The sequence below is a fragment of the Sorex araneus genome, chromosome 6, assembly GCF_027595985.1.
Source record: "Sorex araneus isolate mSorAra2 chromosome 6, mSorAra2.pri, whole genome shotgun sequence".
In the NCBI taxonomy this organism is placed as follows: Eukaryota; Metazoa; Chordata; class Mammalia; order Eulipotyphla; family Soricidae; genus Sorex; species Sorex araneus.
Window position 1 is genome coordinate 52,661,686 of NC_073307.1, and position 22,810 is coordinate 52,684,495.

At 52.3% G+C, this 22,810-nt stretch overlaps 1 protein-coding gene across 1 annotated transcript in view; it reads right to left on the minus strand.

Annotated features, from left to right (window-relative positions):
* FAM169BP (Protein FAM169B) overlaps positions 1-18,507 on the minus strand; it is a 31,577-nt gene extending 13,070 nt beyond the window's left edge. The window contains exons 1-2 of the mRNA XM_055143539.1: positions 18,472-18,507; positions 6,237-6,367 (exon numbers count right to left, since the gene is read on the minus strand). Coding sequence (XP_054999514.1) covers positions 6,237-6,367; positions 18,472-18,502 — 162 coding nt within the window. The 5' untranslated portion in view covers positions 18,503-18,507. The remainder of the gene's footprint in view (positions 1-6,236; positions 6,368-18,471) is intronic.
* Positions 18,508-22,810: the final 4,303 nt, after the last annotated feature.

Here is a 22,810-nt window from a genome sequence, read left to right on the forward strand (position 1 = left end):
CCTTTTCATGGGGAGACAGACAGGTATATATATATATATATATGTATATGTGTATATATATGTATATATACATATATATATATATTGCTTTTTAGGTCACACTTGGCAATGCACAGGGGTTACTCCTGGCTCTGCACTCAGGAATTACCCCTGGCGCTGCTCAGGGGACCATATGGGATGCTGGGAATCGAACCTGGGTCGGCCGCGTGCAAGGCAAACGCCCTACCCACTGTGCTATCGCTCCAGCCCCAGACAAGTATATTTTTAAAAGGAAAAATCAAATGAACAATGCCACAGGCTTTGACTGTCACCAGGGACCTGAAGTCAGACTTTGTCCTATGGCAGAACAAGAATAAAGTCCCAGTCCTGTAAGGTCCCTGAGCACTGCTGGGAGTGACCACCCCAAATAATTAAAAATTTAATCACTTGGGGCCGGAGCGATAGCACAGCGGGTAGGGCATTTGCCTTGCACGCGGCCGACCTGGGTTCGATCCCCGGCATCCCATATGGTCCCCCAAGCACTGCCAGGAGTAATTCCTGAGTGCAAAGCCAGGAGTAACCCCTGAGCATTGCTGGGTGTGACCCAAAAAGCAAAAAAAAAAATTTAATCACTTAATGAAGACACCCGATCTGCCCTGCCCATACACAGGTAAGTGATGCATGCACGCAAATACACACACACATCAGGCAGTCCTGACAATACCATTAAAAACCAGATGTTGGGGGCTGGAGCGATAGCACAACGGGTAGGGCATCTGCCTTGCATGTGACCGACCCGGGTTCGATTCTCAGCATCCCATATGGTCCCCTGAGCACCGCCAGGAGTAATTCCTGAGTGCAGGAGCCAGGAATAACCCCTGAGCATCACCAGGTGTGACCCATAAAGCAAAACAAAACAAAGCAAAAACAGGGGTCTAAAGCATTGGGTCTGGGCCTTGCCATAGATGAGCAGGCGGGGTAATGGCCTTGCTCCATCCCCGTCCATCCCCATCACCCCATCTGGAGCCCTGAGCACAGTCGGGTGTGACTCGAAAACAAAAATAAATAACTAGAGCATTGTGTCTGACGTGGAAAGAAGCTTATTATAGCTAAGGCAGTTCCCAGAGTGTGATCTGAATGTGAAAGACAAATGCGCAGGGCTGAGCCACTGGACAGAAGCACACGGGTGCTAAGCACAGGAAACTGGGTGGTTCATCCTCTCCCCCTGGCTCAAGTACCACCCAAGGAGCAGGCACCCCTCCAGATCCCGAAAATCAGTCCCCGGGATGGCAACTGAAATGGGAACCACTTCAGGCCTAGGATATGGCTTCAAGGCCCAGAGCACGTGCTGTGGACATGGGAGCCCAGGGCTGATCCCCACCACCATAGGGGCCCTGGAGGTCCAAGGAGGAGACCCTCGGTAGCACAGCAGGTGGCCCCCAAACAGAGGGGAACCATTTCAGGGCTGGAAACAGTCTGCCATGAAATGACTTCTAGGAACCCGGCTAAGGTGAGGCTTGATTCTCATAATGCCTCCTTGTTTTGTTTAGCTGCTGTTCTTTTGGGGGCAGCATGGGGCGTCACACCAGAGGTGCTCAGGGCTTCCCAGGGGTGCACAAGGGACCATCTGAGGGGCCTGGAACAACCCAGGCTCCGTTGCACACAAGGCAAGTGCCTTCACATCTGCAGCATGCTCTAGACCCTTGTCTTGCACTCTGGAGGAGAAAACAAGGGCTCTGGGTCCAAAGAGGAAGGTCACGTTTGCTAAAAGCAAGAGAAGTGCTCAGAGCAAGAGCGCTCACACGTGCAACTCTTTCAGTAAACCACCACTGTCTATCTTAACAAATGGTGACAATGGTAGGAAACCAAATGACTATGTGTGGAGTCTTTTTTTATTTTGTTTTTCAGATGGAGAAGAAAGCAAATAAAACTTTCACCATGTTTATCCCATTAAAAACTTAACTTTTAGGGTCTGGAGTGATAATACAGTGGGTAGGACATTTGCCTTGCATATGGCTGACCTGGGTTCAATCCCTGGCACCCCATATGGTCCCCAGCACTACCAGGAGTTATTTCTGAGTGCAGAGCCAGGAATAACCCCTGAGCATTCCTGGGTATGACCCAAAAAGCCAAAAAATTAAAAATAAATAAGATAAATTAAAAAATATTAATTTTAGGGGCCGGGGTGATAGTACAGCAGGTACAACACTTGACTCGCATGCAGCCAATCTGGGTTTGACCCCCCAGTACCCATTATGGTCCCCCACGCACTGCCAGGAATAATCCCTGAGCGCAGAGCCAGGAGTCACTCCTGAGCATCACTGGCTGTGGTCAACATTTTTTTTGGTTTTTTTTGGGGGGGGTCACACCCAGCGATGCACAGGAGTCACTCCTGCCTCTGCAGAGGAATCACCTCTGGCGGTGCTCAGGGGACCATATGGGATGCTGGGAATCGAACCCGGGTCGGCCGCATGCAAGGCAAACGCCTACCCGCTGTGCTATCACTCCAGCCCCTGTGGTCAACATTTTTTATTAAAAAAATACTTAATTTTAGTGATGGACTTCCTTTATTGTGCATCTGTCAATGATACTAACATTATTCTACAAGCATACTACTCATTAGTTTCTTCAATAATGGAAGCCATCAATAAGTGTGAAATAAAAGCAGATGACAGAAAATTGCTGGCTAAAGTCCTCCAGGGCCACCTCCTGCACTGCTTTCACAGACCTGCTCCCGTTCCTGAGGACGTTCCCCTTCTTCCCACCCACCCTCTCCCGTGCCTGCCCAGCCCCTCTGCTCCCCAAAAGCCTTGCCCTGGCACTTGATTGTGGTTCAGGCTTGCCTGCCACTAGGGGGCGCTGAAGGCACGCAAGTATAGCATAGATTTAAATATCCCTGGGAACCTGGTTCCTCTAGGAATTGGTGGTGATCTAGCACCGCCAAAGTATCAAGGAGGCCACACCATAGAAACCAGAAGCCACTGCTCTAATTACAATGTAGGCACAGGGAAATAAAAATTTTCCTCTACCTCGAGGTCTGCCATCAACCATTTCTGATATAAGGTGCAAGCTACAATGTCAAGGTGAGGTTGGGGTGGGGGGGTGCTGGGGAAGGAAGGAAGGAAATCGTTCTCTTTCAACATATATTAATATTTGAGGCTTCACAGCTAAAGGAAAGATAATGGCTGGGTTGATCCCAAAAGCCATGCTCTTTCAGTTTACTACAACAGAGGGGGTAAAATAAATAAATAAATAAAAGCAACAGAAATTCCTCCACAAACCCACACCTCTTAACAAACCTTTTATATAGTCCTTTATTTATTTATTGTTTTGGGGGCTGCTCCTTCGATGCTCAGGGTTACCCCTGGCTCTACACTTAGGAATCACTCCCAATAGTGCTCGAAGGACCATATGGGACCCCGGGGGATCGAACCGGGGTTTGTCACATGCAAGGAAAATGCCCTCCCCACTGCAGTATTGCTCCAGACACCAACAAATGAGTATTTCTCTGTTCTCCTCTAGTCCAAAATGCAATGTTATCGGTGCTAAAAAAAAATGCTTTTAAGTGGCACTAACTACAGTCCTCCTCTTATGCAGATAAACCACAATATCCCCCAAAAGATCTTGAAACTACACAGAGTACTAACTACACACACACACACACACACACACACACACACACACACACGCAGTGTTTTTCCTAGACAGAAACACCAATGATAAAATTTCATGTATACATGAGGCACAGTCACAGATGAACAAAAACATAGTAAACAGAACAGTTACACCACTGTTCAGTAACAGAAGTTTTACCAAGGTCATCTGTCTCAAAACAGGTTCTTGTAGGAACTATGTTATGTCCCCAGGGTTACACAGAATCGGGAGAGAGTAAAAACACAGATCAGGGCTGTGATGGTCGCTGGTATAACCTCATTCCAGTCCACACATTGTTGGTGGCCCAAGTCACAGAGACCAAAGGTCAGCTGCCCCCCTCCTTCTCCAGGGAGTCAGGCCTGGTCCCTCCAGGCTTGAGCCAAGGGCTTCCCTCGAATCTCATCTGCCCTTCTCCTGCAGCCGCCCGAATCTCCGAGATGAGAGATGGAGACCAGAGAGGTGCACACGCCCGCCCCAGCTCACACAGCCTGGCTGTGGGCTCCATACCAGCTGTTGCTGTGGCAGACCTAGATGAACACGCCAGGCTCTGAGGCCTCGCACCCCAATTCAGGCTCCCTTCTGCTTCTCAGGAGGTATTGCTCCCCCACTCAACTCGGGAAGGGGTTGGTGATTCACTTCATTTTGTTTGGGCAGGGCCGGGATCAAACCCACGGCTTCCCACATGCACCCCCAATGCTCTGCTGCTGGCCCACCTCCCCGGCCAGCCTCTAGGTTTGAGTTAACCGCTGGGACTCTTTCAGGAACATTCTACCAGCGGGGTTCTGAGCACACTGCCCCCTGCTGTGCCCATTTTGGCCTGTGGAAGCTTTTGTTTTGGAGCCATACCCGGGTTACTCCTGGCTCTGCACTCAGGAGTTGCTCCTGACGGGGTTCAGGGGACCGTCTGGGGTGCCAGGATTGTCCCCAGTTGGCCATGTGCAAGTCAAATGCCCTGACTGCTGTGCTACTGCTCAACCCTAGCATGTGGGTGATTTTGATCCAAGTACCAAAGATACAGCCTGAGCAGCGGCAAGAAGGCTGCCCCCTTCGGTGTCCTGTAGGCGAAATAAATCCAGTGGCCTAGCTTTCCCCTGTCCTGAGCACCAGAGACAGGGAACGTAGGACCATGAAAGTGCAAGAAACAGACAGTTTTACCTTTTCACTAATCGAAAAGCCCGAATCTTTTCAAAATTTACTTTTTTTAAAAAAAGTAAAAAATTGGCGGTAGGTGCCCCGAGCCCTACAGGAGTGATCCCTGAGCACCCTCAGGTGTCACCCATAAACAACCAAACAAATACAAAATCAGAGGTGTAGGGAGGAGAGGGAGTGATGAGGTAAAGGCACTGGCCTCCCGCAAGGCTGCAGCCGAAAGAAGGGTTTTCCAATACCAGCACCACCTCTGGTTCCCGAGCACACAGCCAAATGTTCCATCAGGTGTGCCGGCCCACAAAAAAACAAAACAAAACAAAACAAAAAAAACCCTGGGGGTGGGGGAACTTTGTAAGGGTCTGGGAAGACAATGCTACTGGACCCTGCGGTGCCGGGGTTTATCCAGGTCACCTCAGCAATGCTTGGGGCCTCTGGGGTCACATCCAGGGGCTAAGGGGTGTTGGGGATCAACCTCAGTTGGACGCCTGCAAGGCATGTGACCTAACCCCATTATTACCGCTCTGGCACTACCCTGAATCTTGATCCCGCCTCAATTCTCTTTCATCTAAGAAAGACCTGGGAATCATCCTCGATGTCCAACAGCAGATCCATGGATCGTGTAGAGGTGGGGGGGGGGGGTCTATACACAATAGGAATACTACACAGCTGTAAAGAAGGATGGAATTATGCAAGGCAAGGCAACAGGGATGGAACTAGAAGATACCATGTTAAATGAAGCCAGCCAGAAGAAGGAGAAACACATGATGGTATCACTTTAAAGTGGTATCTAGAATAACTGGATGAGAAAATACAGTGTTTTAAAGGAGGAATGCCCTGATCAATCTTGGCCCCAGAGTACAGGGGAGAGAAGAAAAGCAAGAGTGGAGGGGATGGGGAGAAGGGACAGATAAGAAGCTTTAAGGGGGATTTAAGGCACAAAGGTGGTGATAAGGAATGATGGAGCCAAATACCCAAACCATAGAGTCAACAACGCTGAAATCATGAGACCTGAACTTCAACAACCAAACTTAGAAAGGTGCCTGTCGAGAGGGCAGGCGGGGGTAGGGGGGTGGGGGGAGATATGGGAGGGGACCTGAGGACGCTGGTGGAGGGAAGTCGACACTGGTGGTGGGATCTGTGCTGCAATGTTGTATGTCTAATACTTAACTATGAATAACTTTGTAAGTCACGATGCTTTCATTTGAAAAGAAAGTGTTGATTGAAAGAAATAATAAATCTTGCAGGTGGCTTATGGAATTAGAAAGGGAAGGACATGAAAAGCAAACTGTGTGTGGTTCACTTCTCCAGTCCTCCGAGCCTGTGACAGCCCATCCGGGGTTCCCTCTCCTGCTTCCTTTGTCCCCCAACAACCAGCTTATGGGGCAACCAAGGAACTGGGAAGTGGGAAAGAAAGTTTGTCTCCCCTCTGCTCCCCCGGTCCACATCCCACTCACCTGTTCCCCAGTGGGGAGAGACACCACCTCCTCGGGGGGCCGGGAACCCTCCCTGAGAGCCTCCAGGTAAGCCAGGGCGGATTCTCGAAACGCTTCTGGGTCATCCTCCAGAATATCCACTGGGTACCCACCTGTGAGGGTAACGGAAGCAGGAGGTGAGCACTTTGGACCGAGCCCTTTCAGCTCAGGTTTCCAGTGTTCCATCTGGAAATAGCTGAGCAAACACTGAAGGTAACCGGGACTCCAAAACTCAACACAACAAACACAAAAACTTAACAAAGAACTCAACAAGAGCATCCGGAGTGATAGTCTAGCAGGGAGGGTGCTTCCTTGCACATGGCGGACCCAGGTCCTATCTTTGGCATCCCAAAGGGTCCCCTGAGCACTGCCAAGAATGATTCCTGCGGGCAGAGCCAGGAGAAACCCCTGAGCATCGCCAGGTGTGACCCAAAAAGCAAATATCAAATCAAATAAGGAGAACCCCTGGAACTTTGTTCTGCGCCTGTCAAGCTGACAGGTAGGGGTGTGGGCTGGGGTGAGGAGGGAATATGGGGGGGACGGGTGGAGGGAAGCTGACACTGGTGCAGCGACTGCTGTTGTAGCAGTACATGTCTAAAACTCAACTACCAACACCTTTGTAAATCACAGTTCTTTACTAATAATAATTTAAAAGTCACACAACCCGTGCAAAGCTATGCTATCCCTGGGGCAGGGGGCACCCACACAGTTACTTTTGACTTCAAGTGTGATCACATCGTGTTCAAAGGACCCTAAGATGCCAGGGATAAGCCCAGAGATTCCACCCGTTGGGCAGGTCCCAGCCTCTATTTTATTGTGTTTGTGTCAAGGTTATTGCTAGGCTGGAGACACGGGGCAGCAGGCAAGGCCCTTCCTTGCATGGACCGACCCCACACAGGGTCCCCTGACCACTGCCAGGAGTAAGCCCCTGCTAACTGCAAGGTATAGGGTATCATTGGTTTGTCCTTTCCCCCTTGCCACAAGGAACTTGGGTTTATCAGGTCACACTCATCACAGTGCTCCTGAGTCGATCCCATTCCTTTGTCTATCTGTAACCACTTCTCTATGCTCTCTTCCCCAAGCAGTTAATCAGCTTTCCCCCCTAATCAGAGTCTGTTAATTTGTAAGGTCAGATCTTTCTTGGACACTGAACTTGTATTGTAATATTGCCTTTCTCCTCTCCTTATGTCTTCTGAATAGTTTACTTTAAAGCAATGTCCTTTTTTGTATGGACAAAGAAAGAAAGTTAAATTATGCTTTCGTAACTTGGGATTTAGTTGGCTTCGAATATTATTCATTCCCAGGCATCTGCTTTCTCGACTTAAGCCTCACTTGCCCTTAGTTCTAGCACCCCAAAAGCAGGGTCCCGACTAGGGATTGAAGGGACCCAGGGTGAGCTGTGAGCTAACCCTGGCATCGATATGGGCCAGGCCAAAGCACCACAATTTTTTTTTTTTTTTTTGCTTTTTGGGTCACACCTGGCAATGCACAGGGGTCATTCCTGGCTAATGCACTCAGGAATTACCCCTGGCGGTGCTCAGGGGACCATATGGGATGCTGGGATTCGAACCCGGGTCGACCTCATGCAAGGCAAACGCCCTCCCCGCTGTGCTATCACTCCAGCCCCAAAAGCACCACAATTCTTAACCATAAGTTAAGAGCTTGATCATGGACAAATGCTCTCATGATCCAAAATTAATGATGAGACTAGGACCCTGCTAGGGATAGGAAAGACTAATCTGGCCTGAGCACTGTAGTCTAAGATCAAGATGACCCCAGGAGAGCAATTCTATAAGCTTAGTGTATCTCTTACTATGTGCATACAAAATGATTAATATTATGAATGCTTGTATGTTAGTTGGACAAGGAGAGGAGAAACACACCCATGGGATTCTGCTCTTGGGCGGGGTAGTCCTGCTGAAAGAGAATCTATCCTTGGAGAAGCATCCCGGGAGGGAAAGAACTTTACCCCTATTGATTGTGACCACACCTATGTCTAAGCCCCAACCCCTCATGCTGGGGGATTTAACTAGGCTGTAAGAGTGGGCTGGGGGTCCAGATCCAGATCCAGAGGGAGAAGGAGAATGAAGTAGCATGGGGGAGGAAGAAGCAGGAGGAGAATCAGAGTGATGTAGGCAGGTAGACAGGGAAAGGCCCTTGGCAATAAAACTTAGATTAACAAAGTCTCTGGGAAGGAGAAACCTGAGACTGACCCACGCTGTGGATACAGAAAATGGACCTGATAAGCCCTTCAGCAGACCCTGAGGAGGTTGGACCCCTCCCCATGAAGTTCCTGAATTCCCACAACCTCTCCCTTAATCTGATTAAAATGTGATCCAGCCTAAAGAAGACCATCACCACTCCCAACCTCCCTGGTAACCTCCTTAGCAACGGACTTTTACCTGGAAAGAAGCCCCAAGTGGGGGCAGGTTGAAGAAACCCTATAAAAGCCACCTTGAACAAAGGAAGTGCGCGCATATGCTGCCTGAGCCCATGTGCTGCTTGTGCCCATGTGGCCGAGCACATGCGGTCCCCAAGCACATGTGTCGCCCGCATCTCCCCCCTTGAGATGTGTACTCTCATACTTTCGTGTCCAGTGCTAGGATGTGCGTAGAGCTCTCTCCACCCTTGGAGAAGCTCTCGTTCTCTTTTGAGCGCGTTATTCTTACTATTCCCTCTCGCACTTATCCCTTCCTCCTTCCCTCAGAAACTTCTGAATAAAATCTGTTACTTCACTGCTTGTCTACTCCTGAAATTCTTTCCTGAGAGCGAGACAAGAACCCAGTAACCTGGGGCTGGAGAGATAGCACAGTGGGTAGGGCGTTTGCCTTGCACGCGGCCGACCCGGGTTCAAATCCCAGCATCCCATATGGTCCCCTGAGCACGGCCAGGGGTAATTCCTGAGTGCAGAGCCAGGAGTAACCCCTGTGCATCGCCAGGTGTGACCCAAAAAGCAAAAAAAAAAAAAAAAAGAACCCAGTAACCCTGGGTCCCGGGTGGTAGAGGCGGTTGGAGAGAAAGTGACCATCTTTCTCCTCCCCACTTCACGTAAGTCACCCGTCGGGCCCACCGACATCAAGAGGAGAATGGAGATGGGAATGGAATAAACTGCAACTGACACCAACCACCCTGGCTCCCGTTCCTTCCTTCGCCTGCCCATCTTCATCGACCTCCCTGGGGTGGGGGAAGTGGCATGAGAGTGCCGAATGCAGGGCGGCAGGAGAGAGATAGAGCGCTGCTGCCTTGTGCCCCCTTTTTTGTGTTTACACACAAGGTGTGACCCAAAAAGAAAAAGAAAAGCAATTCTTGGCTTCTTGGGTCACCCGGCACTGCTCAGGGGTTACTCCTAGCTCTGCACTCAGGAATGACTCCTGGTGGTGCATAGGGGACCCTATGTGATGCTGCTGGGGATCAAACCCAGGTTGCCCACAGCAAGGCAAATGCCCTCCCTGGTGTCCTATCACCCCAGCCCCTGCTCTACTTTTAAGGGTGCCCACTGATCAGCCCTGTGAAACATCCAGGCTTCTGATCTTCATGTATGTTTAAGTCTATGTCAACTTAAACAGTGTCAGCCCTGGTTGGGGAGAGATGTGGTATAGAACAAATGACCAGTCTGTGAGACCCCTCGTGGCTGCCAAAGGGACGCTAAATCTTGGCGAGTCCCTGTGTATGTCTGTGGCCTGTTCCTTTGTGTCTGAGCAGCCTTCCTAGCCTACAGAACCTGTGCGGCGGGGCGCAGAGGTAGGGAACCAAATGCCGGTGCCCTTTTCCCCCCAGGGCCTCCCAGAGAACCAGGCGGCCAGAGGGGTCAGGGCAGCCAATTTCAAAAAGGGTGCCCTGCAGGGCACTCAGAGCTGCAGGCTGGGGATGCCACATGCCTCTCAGCAATCTGAGCACGGTTTTAAGAGCAACAGATCAAATCCAGCCTTTGATTACACTGCTTATTTCATGAGGGACCCCCGACCCAGAACAGCCCGGGGCAGGTGAAAGACAAACATCAGGGCCGGAGAGAGTCAGGACGGGGATAAGGGGTTTTGCTTTGCATACAACCCGGTTTGACCCTCCGGCACCCAATGTCATCCCCCAAGGTCCTCCAGAAGTGATCCCTGGGTGCAGAGCCAGGAGTCAGCCCTGAGCACTGCCAGTGTGGCCCAGTCTTCCCCCCATGTCCCAAGACAGCCCTTAGAGAAGTCTGTCTGTCAGAGTCTGTCATCCCGTTGCTCATCGATTTGTTCGAGTGGGCACCAGTAACGTCTCTCATGGAAAGACTTATTGTTACTGTTTTTGGTATATCTAATATGCACGGGTAGCTTGCCAGGCTCTGCCGTGCGGGCTCCATACTCTTGGTAGCTTGCTGGGCTCTCCGAGAGGGGCGGAGGAATCAAACTTGGGTTGGCCAAGTGAAAGGCGAAAGCCCAACCACTGTGCTATCGCTCCAGCTTAAAGAAGTATCTTTGGATAACACTGGGCTGGACGATTTATCCACTCAGAATGCAAACGGGCAAATAATTTGGAGATTGAGGAACATGGAAGGAGGGGACCCCAGATTACGGAGCCGGGAACATAAGAAAAAGCAAATACACTCTTGGGTGAATTTGATGGTTTTCAAAGAGTGTCCGACTGCCATCATGTTCTTAGCAGAGACCCTAGTGGGGAAGAGGTAAGGGAGACTGTCAGATGCTCCCTGCGGCTGAGCCACAGGGACCCAGAGCAGAGCAAGGTCGGCGGGTCCCCGTCCCTGATGTGACTCAGTCTTCCTGAGCCCCAAACGGGGCCGTGTGCCACCCACAGAGCGTCACGTCCTTACCGCCCTTAGCACAGGGGTCTCTGGCTGGAACACAGCGCTGCCCGGGGAAAATGCTTCCCACCCCACCCAAGGACGCGAGGTGGGGCTGAAAGAGACTCAAAAAGGTGTCACATCTCCAGACAAATGTGAAGCTCTGTGTGTGTGTGTGTGTGTGTGTGTGTGTGTGTGTGTGTGCATGCGAGTGCAGTAACTTCACAAACTCAGCCCTTCCCTGGCCCTGGACTCAGGTCTTGCCCTCCCACGTGGAGCCCAAGCCCGCCCTCCCACGTGGCCCCCTGACCCCCCCCCACCAACGTGGGCCCGAGCCCATACCAGGTGGCCCTGAATCCCATCTTTCACGTGGCCCTGAGCCCCACCTCCCTTGTGGTCCCATTTCTCCGACCTTTACCGGGAAGCAACAAGGCACATGACCAGAACACAAAGTCACGCTTTGTAAAACCCTGGGTCAGCCTCAAGTCCCTAAGAAGGCACTGGGGTGGGCCCAGGACGTCAGGTCCTACATGGAAGCCTGGAACCCGAGCCTCATTAGGTCACACAAGTCGAGAGAGAAGGGTCCCCAGCACCAGGAGCCTATCTGGCCCATTAGCCACAGAGTCACTTTCTCAGAACTCAGAGGCTGTGGTTGTGGCTAACCCTCACGCGGCTGGCCAGCAACGTGCCCCCCACCCCCACTCCCACGCCCTCAGCCTCCTCTACTGCCCACCATGTTAGACGTTCGCTCTACTGAGGGCAGAACAGTTTCCACACCGTGTGAGCAGCTGTTTACGAAAGGCCAGTTGTTCACGGCCCAGCGGGTTCTGATCGCCAGGGCCAAGTTCCAAATCCCGCCAGTGCCCAGTGCTGAGGTGTTCATGGTGACACTCGTGGGAGACTGGAGGGAGACTCAGGCAGGCTGTCCACCCAGACCAGGACGCACGTAGAGAAAATGCCACCTCCCCGAGCTGGAGACGGATGGCAGAGGCTACCTCGAGTAGGGGCGCTGCCCTCGATCTGTCACACTGCTGGCAGCCAGGCTCACTTCGGTTCCAGAAAAAGAATCAGGGCTGGAGCGATAGCACAGCGGGTAGGGCGTTTGCCTTGCACGCGGCCAACCCGGGTTCGATTCCCAGCATCCCATATGGTTCCCTGAGCACCGCCAGGGTAATTCCTGAGTGCAGAGCCAGGAGGAACCCCTGTGCATCGCCAGGTGTGACCCAAAAAGCAAAAAAAAAAAAAAAAAGAAAAAGAAAAAGAATCAAAGTTAATCATCCACCCTCTGCGGACAAAGTCTCTGGGCTACCAGCCGGGAGAAACGGTGGTAGAGAAGAGTGATAAAATGCCCTGTGGGGGCTGCATTGTGACACCTGTTTACACCTGTCCCTGGCACTTCCTGTGATTCAATGTGTCATGTCAGAGGCCCAAAAACATCAAGCAAGAACGTCCTGATTTCAAAGGTGGCACCAGAAGTTCATATTCCGGAAGTGTCTGAGGTGGGGGTGACAACCCAGACACTGAGATTCCCCGCACGCCTTCACCAGCTCCCCTCGTACTCAAGGTCCTCATCTCTCTGCCCAGGACAGGGGTCAGGTGGGCCACGGAGACACAAAGCAGGGTTGAAAATCTCTCTAAGTGGGCTGGAGTGATAGCACAGTGGGTAGGGCATTTGCCTTGCAAACCCGAGTCGACCGTCGACCCAGGTTCGATTCCCACATCCCATATGGTTCCCCGAGCACAGCCAGGAGTGATTCTTGAGTGCATGAGGCAGGAGTAACCCCTGTGCATTGCTGGGCGTGACCCAAAAAGAAAAAAAGAAAGAAAGAAAATCTTTCTTTTTTTTTTTTTTTGCTTTTTGGGTCACACCCAGCGATGCTCAGGGGTTACTCCTGGCTTTGCACTCAGGAATTGCTCCTGGCAGTGCTTGGGGGACCATATGGGATGCCGGGGATCGAACCCGGGTCGGCCGCGTGCAAGGGAAACGCCCTCCCCGCTGTGCTATCGCTCCGGCCCCAACAACTCTAATTTTTCTTAAGGGCTGGAGTGTAGGCTTTGCAAGCGGAAACCCGGGGTTCAACCCCCAGGACAATGTGGTCCTTCCAGCATCGAGCCAGAAATAGCCTGAGCAAGGCTGCCTGTGGCCCCCAAACTAAAGGTGTGTATTATGGGGGGGGGGGGTGCAGAGGAGAGAACCTTCATCCACGCGCAGAGGTCTGACACCTATTTCTGGAATCTCTGATCACCTATAGCAAGCTCATCTGAATACTACAGCTACAGGAATTCTGGAAAGAAATATAACCAGACCCAAATAAAACACAACAGAACTCAGATGCAAGAGATTGATAGCAGCCAATTAATGAGGTGGGTAACTGGGCTGCAAGCATTCTTGGGCCCCAACATGGCTCCAGAGAAAGGTTTTAAAGCAGATTAGGAGCTTTTATTGGGGGTGGTATGGGCCACACCTGGTGGTGCTCGGGGATCACTCCTTGCTCTGGGGTCAGGAATCACTTCACTCCTGGTGAGGCTTTGGGACCTGGAAGTTGCTTGGGAATCGAACTTGGGTCAGATGCCTACAAGGCAAGCGCCCTACCCACTTGACTACCTCCGCTGCCTATAAAATATATTCATTTCTTACCAGGGAAATAAATGCAAATTCGCATGGCACTGAGAAAGCAGCCAGCATGAATGATAAACCAGGTGTAGCCAAGAGTCCAGGGACAATCTGAGCTCGGTGGAGAGAAAGGGGCACTCATTCACTGCCGGTCGGACTGCTAAAAGTCTAGCTCAGACTCTGGAAAAAAGTCTGGAAACTTCTCAAACTTTTAGGATGAGGGCTTCCATAGGTACTACCCCACAATTCTACCCCAGGGCATCTCCCTCAAGAACACAAAAACATTCACCCAAAAAGATCTCCACGCATGTATGTTCAACACAGCATTGTTTTTAAGAGCCGAGAGATGTGGAAACAACTCCCCCCCAACCCCAGCCTAACCTAAGGCGGCCCCCCTGTCTTCAGCCTTAGGGGAAGATCAAAGAACCCTGCAGGTAAGACTTCAGTGCTGGGATCACGCTCAGGCATGGTTCCAGCGGGAAAGAGAACACAGACCTGCAAGGCTGGGGCGCAGAGAGAGGGAGAAGGCAACATGCCCCCATCCCAGATGGTGGGTGGGCAGCCTTAGGGCCCAGTCCCCCCCCCTCAGTGTGCTGATCCCTGTCCCGGGAAAGGACCTAATGGAACAGGCACAGCGAAAGGCTCGGGGCTTCCAAAGCACCGCTGTTAGGACCCCCTGAACATCCACCCAAGAAAGCCCCGCTCTGGGTGCAGGGAGGGGGGCAGCCTACCCTGGCAGTACTCTGGGATTACCCCTTGCTCTGTGCTCAGATTTCACTGCCAGCGGTGCTTGGAGGGCAATACGGAGTGCCAGGGACCAAACCCAGCAGTGTGGAGGGGAAGTGCCCGCTGCACAGTGCTCACTCAGGACCTGTTGTTGTCACTTCACTAGAGCCCAACCCCTCTTCCTGCCCCCACCAACCCTAACTTTGTACCTGCTCTGCCCCAGGGATGAATTTCTATGGTCTCCAACAGCAGAACCCACCCCTAGCTCCCCCCCATACACACATCTTTTGACGTAGGCAAACAGACAGAGAAGGCATGGCAATGGAATTCCTAGGATACAATAAGACCACCTAGCCTGAAGGTCATCAGGACCCACCTTGTGAGCACAGAAACTAAGTGACCCTGGTAAGATTTTCACCTGGTGCCAGTAGCCGACCAGAGAAGGCTGGACCCCTCCTCCCAGGGAAGCTCCAGCAGGAAAAGGTCGGGAAAGGAATTTCAAAGAGAAATTTCAAAGGAATCTCAAAGAGAGTTGGGAATTGATGCTTCCTAACTCTACCCCCTCAGCAACCGCCCTCGCAAGGGGCTCTTACCTAGCTCGAAAGCCCTAGGTGGGGAACCTTGGGGAAAATCCTCTAAAAGCCATCTTGAGCAGAGGAAGGGAGCACAGATGCTGCCTGAGCCCATGTGGAGCCCGCACCTGCCCGCCAGAGGTGAGTACTTCCAGACCTATCTATGTACTCTATCTGTGTACTCAGGCTCTCTCCATCTCTGGAGAAGCCCACGTTCTCCTGGAATGCATAACTCTCTCTCCCCCCTCCTTCCCCTCCCTAAAAACCTCTTAAAAAAAAGTGTTTTACTTCACTGCTCATCTACTCCTGAAATTCCTTTCTGTGAGAAAGACAAAGAACCTGGAAACCCTGGGTAAGGCCTCGGGCTGGCTTTTCAGGCTTCTGCCAGTCCTAACCTTCCCAGCCATTCCCGGGGTGGCAGAGGCGGATGGGGAGAATGTGACAGTCTTTCCCTCTCCGCCTCACATTAAGTCACCCGTGGGTGCCCACCGACTTCACTTTGACCTTCATGCAGGCCCCAGAGCTGGAGACCCAGCTTTAGGCTGGGCATTGAAGCGGGGTGTGTGTATGGGGGGGGGGGTGCCTTGAACAAGGGCTTCGGGCGCAGAGGTGGCACAGCTAAATAGCTAAACCGCAGCCAGTCACACCTGTAAGAAACACTGTGACACCACTCTGGGAAGCCAGATTCCATTCTGTGCCTCAGGGTCATGAGTGAGTAGACAACCTAGCAGCCAAAATATGCAAGACCCCAAAGGCATGGACATAAACCCAGACATCTTAGGAAAACAAGGACAGTCAAGGAAATGTAACAAAAAGGACATTTAAGGAAATGTAACGAAATGTATTACATTTGTTGCATTCAAGTAAATGTAACAAAATGTGTTTACTGCTCTGTTCACCTTGCTTGCTCAAGGGTGAAAATGCACCTGGCAGGGGACACCCAAATCTGAATCCGAATCCAAATACAGGCATAGGGAGGGCATAAGGCTTAAGATGGCTGGGGCTGGAGCAATAGCATAGCGGGTAGGGCGCTTGCCTTGCATGCGGCCGACCGGGGTTCAATTCCCAGCATCCCATGTGGTCCCCCGAGCACCGCCAGGAGGAATTCCTGAGTGCATGAGCCAGGAGTAACCCCTGTGCATCACCGGGTGTGACCCAAAAAGAAAAAAAAAAAACGAAACAAAAAGATGGCATGGGTGTGTGTGTATGTTGGGGGGGAGGAGGGGAGGGAGCAGGGTCCAACTCTCCTAGACTTGCCAACCGGAGTCTGCAGAGCTCAGAGTTCAGAGCCCAGGGAGGGCTCCCAGCTTGTGAACCCTGAGCACTGAGTCCCTTCAATGAGTGTTTTGGTGCATGAATAAAAGCTTGAAATATCTGTCCTGTTTCCGTGTGTCTTGAGCTCAGGCTTGTGGCCACCTTACCACAATGAAAGCAGGAGATCCGAACCATGAGGTGTTTTGGATTTCAAAAGGTATTGTTCAAGAGGCCTGATGGGAGTTTGGGAGATGGTGTGTGTGTGGGGGGGAGTCAGGGAAGCTGGGGACACTGGTGGGAAAGTTGACACTAGTAGTGGACTGGTGCTGGAACACAGTATGCCTAAAACTCAACTATGAATAACTGCAACTCACAGTGTTTTAAAACTTAAAACTCATAGTAATTTTAATTTTTAATTTTGTTTGCTTTAGGGCCACATGTGGTGGTACCCTAAGGGGTTACTCCTGGAGATGTGTGGAGGACCCTACGGGATGCCCAAGCAAGCGCCTTCCCTGATGCTCTTACAAGCCCTAAATTTTTTTTTTTTTTTTTTTTTTGCTTTTTGGATCACACCCAGCGATGCACAGGGGTTATTCCTGGCTTTGCACTCAGGAATTACTCCTGGTGGTACGTGGGGGGGCCATATGGAATGCTGGGAATCGAACCTGGCTCTGCTGTGTGCAAAGCAAATACCCTACCCGCTGTACTATCACTCCAGCCCCTAAAATAGTCATTTTTTAAAAGTTAAAAACAAAAACTAATAAATACAAGAGCAGACTCTACCACACATATCGCTAAGTGGGCCCAAATGCCCATTTTTTTCTCCCTTTCTGATTAAGCTAGCATAAGCTAGCCTGTTTTCTCTCCCTTTGTTCTAACTAGTGTGAAGAGTTAACACAACATCTATCACCAACTTCCCAGAAAGACTTAAGCACACACACACACACACACACACACACACACACACACACACACACTAATTAACTACCCCTGGGAGCAGACAGCCTGCGGATCCCCTGGGGTGGCTCCCATACAAACAAAACAAATCTTATCTTCCACTGCCCTCCTCCCACCTCCAAAAATATAAAGACAAAATTTTGTCTATCGTCATCCCTGGACCAACCCTCTCCCCTAAACTCCATTCAGTGCAAAGAGGGAGAAAAGTTCCAGCTTTTCCAGGCAGGTCCTAAAAGCTGGTCATCCTTGCTGTTGTCGCTAGGAACATGTTCTCTGGTCACAGCCCGTATTGGGAGGCTAGGTGCGGTGGGAGGGGCGGGGACGCAGGTCGGCCGCCCACCCGGAACCTTCGGCCTAGCGGGCCCAACTACACGTGCTGGGCAGCGGGGACCCCTGGTGCCTCGCATCCCCTTCGGGCAAGCGGTGCAAGAGGCAGAAGCTACAATGCTGCTCTGAGAACATCCGACGCGCATCCAAAGGCTCCGATCCGAACACTCGGACAGGTACCATATTCTCCCCCTCCGGGAGTGACCACCCCTGAACACCGCCGGCTTTGGGCCCCCAATAACAAATGCTCGGTCCTGGCCCTGGCCCCGGCCCCGCGCGCGTATCGGCTCCGCGGGGCTCCCGGGCGCGAAACCCAGCTGGCCGGCGGTGCAGCACGGGGGCGACAGGGGCGCCCCTGAACCGGAGCGGCCCGACAGACCTCCAGGGGCTGCTCCCAACTTTAGAGCGGGACCCCAGGGCAGCCCCAGCGCCGAGACGCGAGCCCAAGCCTGCTGCCCGCTCGCGCGACAGGTGCACGCGGCTGCGTCCTCTCCCGCCGGGTTTCCCGGCTCCGCTCGCTGCCCGGCTAGTCCAGGGCCGCGCGGGCCTGAGAGTCCGGGCCGACCCGGCCACGGAAACCCGACTTCGGGGAGAGCCGTCGCACAGCTCTGCCCGGCGGCCCGCGGTCCCCCAACCTGAGGCTCCGCCCGGGACCTCCACCTGCAAGACCCCGGCGCGCTGCGGGCCCCGCCCACCGCCTTAGCCACGCCCCCGGAGCGCATCTGTCCCGCCCCGGACCCCCTTGGCTCCGCCCCGGACCGCCCCCTAGCCCCACCTCCTTGGCCACGCTCCCCCGTCGGCTGCCCCGCCCCGGGGCGGCCCAGTCCTGTGTCACTTGGGATTGCCCTAGCCGGTCTCCGTTGCTCCGCGAGCTGCGGGCCTTGTCCTTGGCCGCGCGCCGCCTGGAACTGTCAGCCGGCCCAGCCACCGAGACCGACTCACGGGGAGGGGCTGTGCGGCAGCTCGCCCGACGGCGCGCGGTCCCCTCACCTGCGGCTCGGCCCGCCGCCTCCGCCTGCATGTCCCGCGGCGCGCCGCACAGCCCGCCCCGCCCAGCGCCGCTCCACGGCCACGCCCCTGCCGGGCCGCCCCGCCTCTATAGCACGCGCCGGGCAGCCCGCCCCGCCCCTGCCCAGCCCCCTGCTTAGCCAGTCCCCGGGCCGCCTCAGTCCTCGCCCCTGATCGTCCCGCCACTGCCTGACCTCACCTTTTGACCACGCGCCCGTGTGCCGGCCGCCCCGCCTCCAGGTCGGGCCAGTCCTGGGTTCCTGGGATTGCCCTCGTGGAACTCTGGCTTCCCCCACTCTCTCATTTCTGCTCCTTGTCCCCTCCCCCTGGGATGCCAGCCCTTTCTCCACCCCACCCCGATCCGAGGCTAACGCCTAGCCCCCATCCCCGCCGACCACACCCCCCCATCCCCTCCAACCACCCCCCCCACACACACACACACATTCCTCGCCAGAGCCCCTCTCTGTGCCCCCTTCCACTTCTGTTTTCTATTTCGGTGGACGAGACTTTTATGTATACTCCTTTCTGGATAGTTTACATAGTTCAGAAATGGGGTGGGGGGGCGCTAGGGTGGGTGGTTCATTCCGTGAGGCGATTTCCTCCTAATCCCTCAGCACAACAGAGTGTGGCCGGGTCCCTCTGAAAGTTTCCCTTTGCCAGTGAGAGAAACCCAGTTTCCTCTCTCCAGATGTTCCATCTCTTCCCCATCAGCCTGACACACAGTCCACCCCCAGGGTTCTGTCTCAGCATTCCTGGGGCGTCTCAGGAACATAATGTTATGACAAATAAGAAGCTGCATGTAATGAGAATTATGGAACTGTCATGAAAATTAAGAAGATGTGATGGGGACTGGGAAACTGTGACTGACCCCCTAAGTTAAACAAGAGAAGGGAGGGAGAAGCATTCCTTTTATGGCCCCAATTAACCCAGTGAAGGGCCCACCAGCCCACCAGATTGATGGGAGTACGCTGAGCCCGACAGATTTATGCGAGTGCCGGGGAGATGGCACCTGAAGGCCGCACCAAAAATGGGCAAGAGATGGACGCTGACTGTTTTCCTTTCGAGCACCTGAAGGCCGTCCCATGCGGGGAAAGGGCTCTGATTGTTTTTCTTTTACTTAGTACCTCTGTATCCCCTGTTTCACTGATAAGAATGTACATAGATTGTAGCCCACCTCTAAGGGATAAAAGAGAGACCCTCTCAGCAAACAGGGTTCCAAGTCTCTTTCTCTTCTGAGTTGGGGTCCTCAGCATTGAGCTTCTAATAAACTCACTGTCCTATCCTGAGCTGTCTCTCTCTCTCTCTGTTCATTCGCAGCTCACGCCAGCACAATAATAAAACTCTGCCCCAGACTGTAGGCTGACAGGGAAACTAAGATAACTGGCAATCCTGGAGTTTAGGCCGACGGAAACTAAGCTAATTGGCAATTAGGTCTGGAAGATTGACTTCATCTTGCCAGTGAAGAAGAACGCCAGTTTTCCCCCTCCCACCTTTCCCCCATCAACCTGACACATATTTTATTCCCAGAGTCCTGCCCCAGCATTCATAGAGATTCCCAGGACCATAAAACTCTGCCCTGGAGCCTAGGTGGACAAGGAGACTAAGGGGCAAGAATGTTCAGACAGATTTAGACCAGCTAGACATCACTGTAACCTTCTGGCATCTTTTGTAAACACTTGCCAAAAAGGAATGCCAGAAGCCCTTAAAAAGGCCTACAAAAGGGCCGGAGTGAGGCTGGATCGATAGCACAGCAGGTAGGGCGTTTGCCTTGCACACGGCCGACCCAGGTTCGATTCCCAGCATCCCATATGATCCCCCGAGCACTGCCAGGAGTTATTCCTGAGTGCATGAGCCAGGGTGTGCGTCACTGGGTGTGACCCAAAAAGCAAAAAAAAAAAAAAAAGGATCGGAGTGATAGTACAGCGGGTAGGGTGTTTGCCTTGCACGTAGCTGACTCAGATTCAACACTCAGAACTCCATATGGTCTCCCGAGCACCGCTAGGAGTAAGTCTTGAGTGCAGGGCCAGGAGGAACCCCTGAGCATTGCCGGGTGTGACCCCCCACCCCCCAAAAAAAGCAAATTAAAAAGGCCTACAAAAGGCAGTGCTCGGGGTCTATATGAGATGGCTGGAATAGAACCCGGGTCCACTACAAGCAAGGTAGTATTACTCCAGACCCTCCTTGATACTTTGGCGGTGCTAGATCACCACCAATTCCTAGAGGAACCAGGTTCCCAGGGATATTTAAGTCTATGCCTTTGACCTGCTGAGGGAGGAGGCTGTACTTGCGCGCTTTCAGCGCCCCCTAGTGGCAGGCAAGCCTGAACCGCAATCAAGTGCCAGGGCAAGGCTTTTGGGGAGCAGAGGGGCTGGGCAGGCAGGGGAGAAGGTGGGTAGGAGGAAAGGGAACGTGCTCAAAAACGGGAGCAGGTCTGTGAAAGCAGTGCAGGAGGTGGCCCTGGAGGACTTTAGCCAGCAGTTTTCTGTCAACTGCTTTTATTTCACACTTATTGATGGCTTCCATTATTGAAGAAACGAATGAGTAGTATGCTTGTAGAATAATGTTAGTATCATCAGCAGATGCATAATAAAATCCTTCACTAAATCTAGGTTTTTTTTTCTTTTTGGCTCACACCCAGCAATGCACAGGGGTCACTCCTGGGTCATGCACTCAGGAATCACCCCTGATGGTGCTCAGGGGACCATATGGGATTATGGGATGCTGGGATTTGAACCCGGGTCAGCCGTGTGCAAGGCGTGCTATCACTCCAGCCCCTAAATCTAGTATTTTTTAATAAAAAAAATTTGGGGCCACAGCTGGCGATGCTCAGGGGTGACTCCTGGCTTTGCACTCAGGGAGTACTCCTGGCAGTGCTCGGGGGCCAGGAATCAAATCCAGACTGGCTGCATGCAAGGCCAGTGCTCTATCCACTCTTCTATCACTCAAGCCCCTAAAATTAACTTTTTTTTAATGGGATAAAAATAGTGAAATTTTTACTTGCTTTCACTTTTCTATTTCCCAATTCTGAGTCTGAGCATCTTTATTACTCCATATTTTCATTCTTTCAAATATCAAAGAACCTGGAATCATGCATGAACACAGACCTGCCACCACTGCTGCTGCCTCACATGCATCGCTAACGTGGTCACCATCACCATTTGTTAAGAAATGATATGCTGACCAAGAATTGACTGCTAAAAGTAGCTAAAGGAATATTCCTGATAACCTTTCAGAACCTGTATTGCAAACAACAATGCCTAAAAGGGGGAGGTGGAGAGAGAGAGAGAGAGAGAGAGAGAGAGAGAGAGAGAGAGAGAGAGAGAGCATCTGCCATAGAGGAGGCAGGCTGAGGTGTGGGGGGTGATGGGAGGGAACTTGGGGACACTGGTGCTGGGAAATGTACACTGGTGGAGAGATGGGTGTTGGAATACTGTATGATTGAAACCTAATCGTGAGCAGCTTTATAAGGGTCTATCTCAAGTGACTCAATAAAAAATAATAATAAAGAAAAAGAAACGACAGTTGCCTTGCACGTGGCCAACCCAGGTTCGATTCCTCAGTCTCTCTCGGAGAGCCTGGCAAGTTACCGAGTATCCCACCCGCACGGCAGAGCCTGGCAAGCTACCCGTGGCGTATTCGATATGCCAAAAACAGTAACAAGTCTCACAATGGAGACATTACTGGTACTCACTCGAGCAAATCAATGAGCAACGGGATGACAGTGACAGTTTTTATTGAAATAGTTGAACATGTAACATTAGAGGGGCCCTTCTTGCTTTTAGCAAATGTGACTTTGCTCTTTGGCCCAGAATCCTTGTTTTCTCCTCCAGAGCGCAAGACAAGGGTCTGTTAGAGGAGGCTGTTGAAGCCGCTGAGCCTGACTTGTTCCTGGCCACGGACCCTTGAGCACCCCCAAGAGTAAGCTCTGAGCATCTCCTGGTGTAACCCCACACTCGCCCCCAAAAGAACAGCAACTGAACAAGGACTTGAGAATCGAGCATCACCTCAGCCCAGTTCCTAGAAGTCTTTTCATAGTCAACTGTTTCCACTCTTGAAATTGTTCCCATTTGTTTGGGGGCCACCCCCTGCGTTGCTGAGGGTCTCCTCCTCAGAATTAGGGGCCCCTATGGTGGTAGGGAATTAAATTAACATATGGTAATTGGCTGCCTTGTGACAACCTAGGTTTGATCCCCAGGATCCCACATGGTCTCCTGAGCACCACCACGAGTAATTTCTGAGTGCAGAGCCAGGAGTAACTCCTGAGTATCACTGGGAGTCCCCCCCACCCCCACCTCCACTGTGGTGGTGACAACTGTACAGT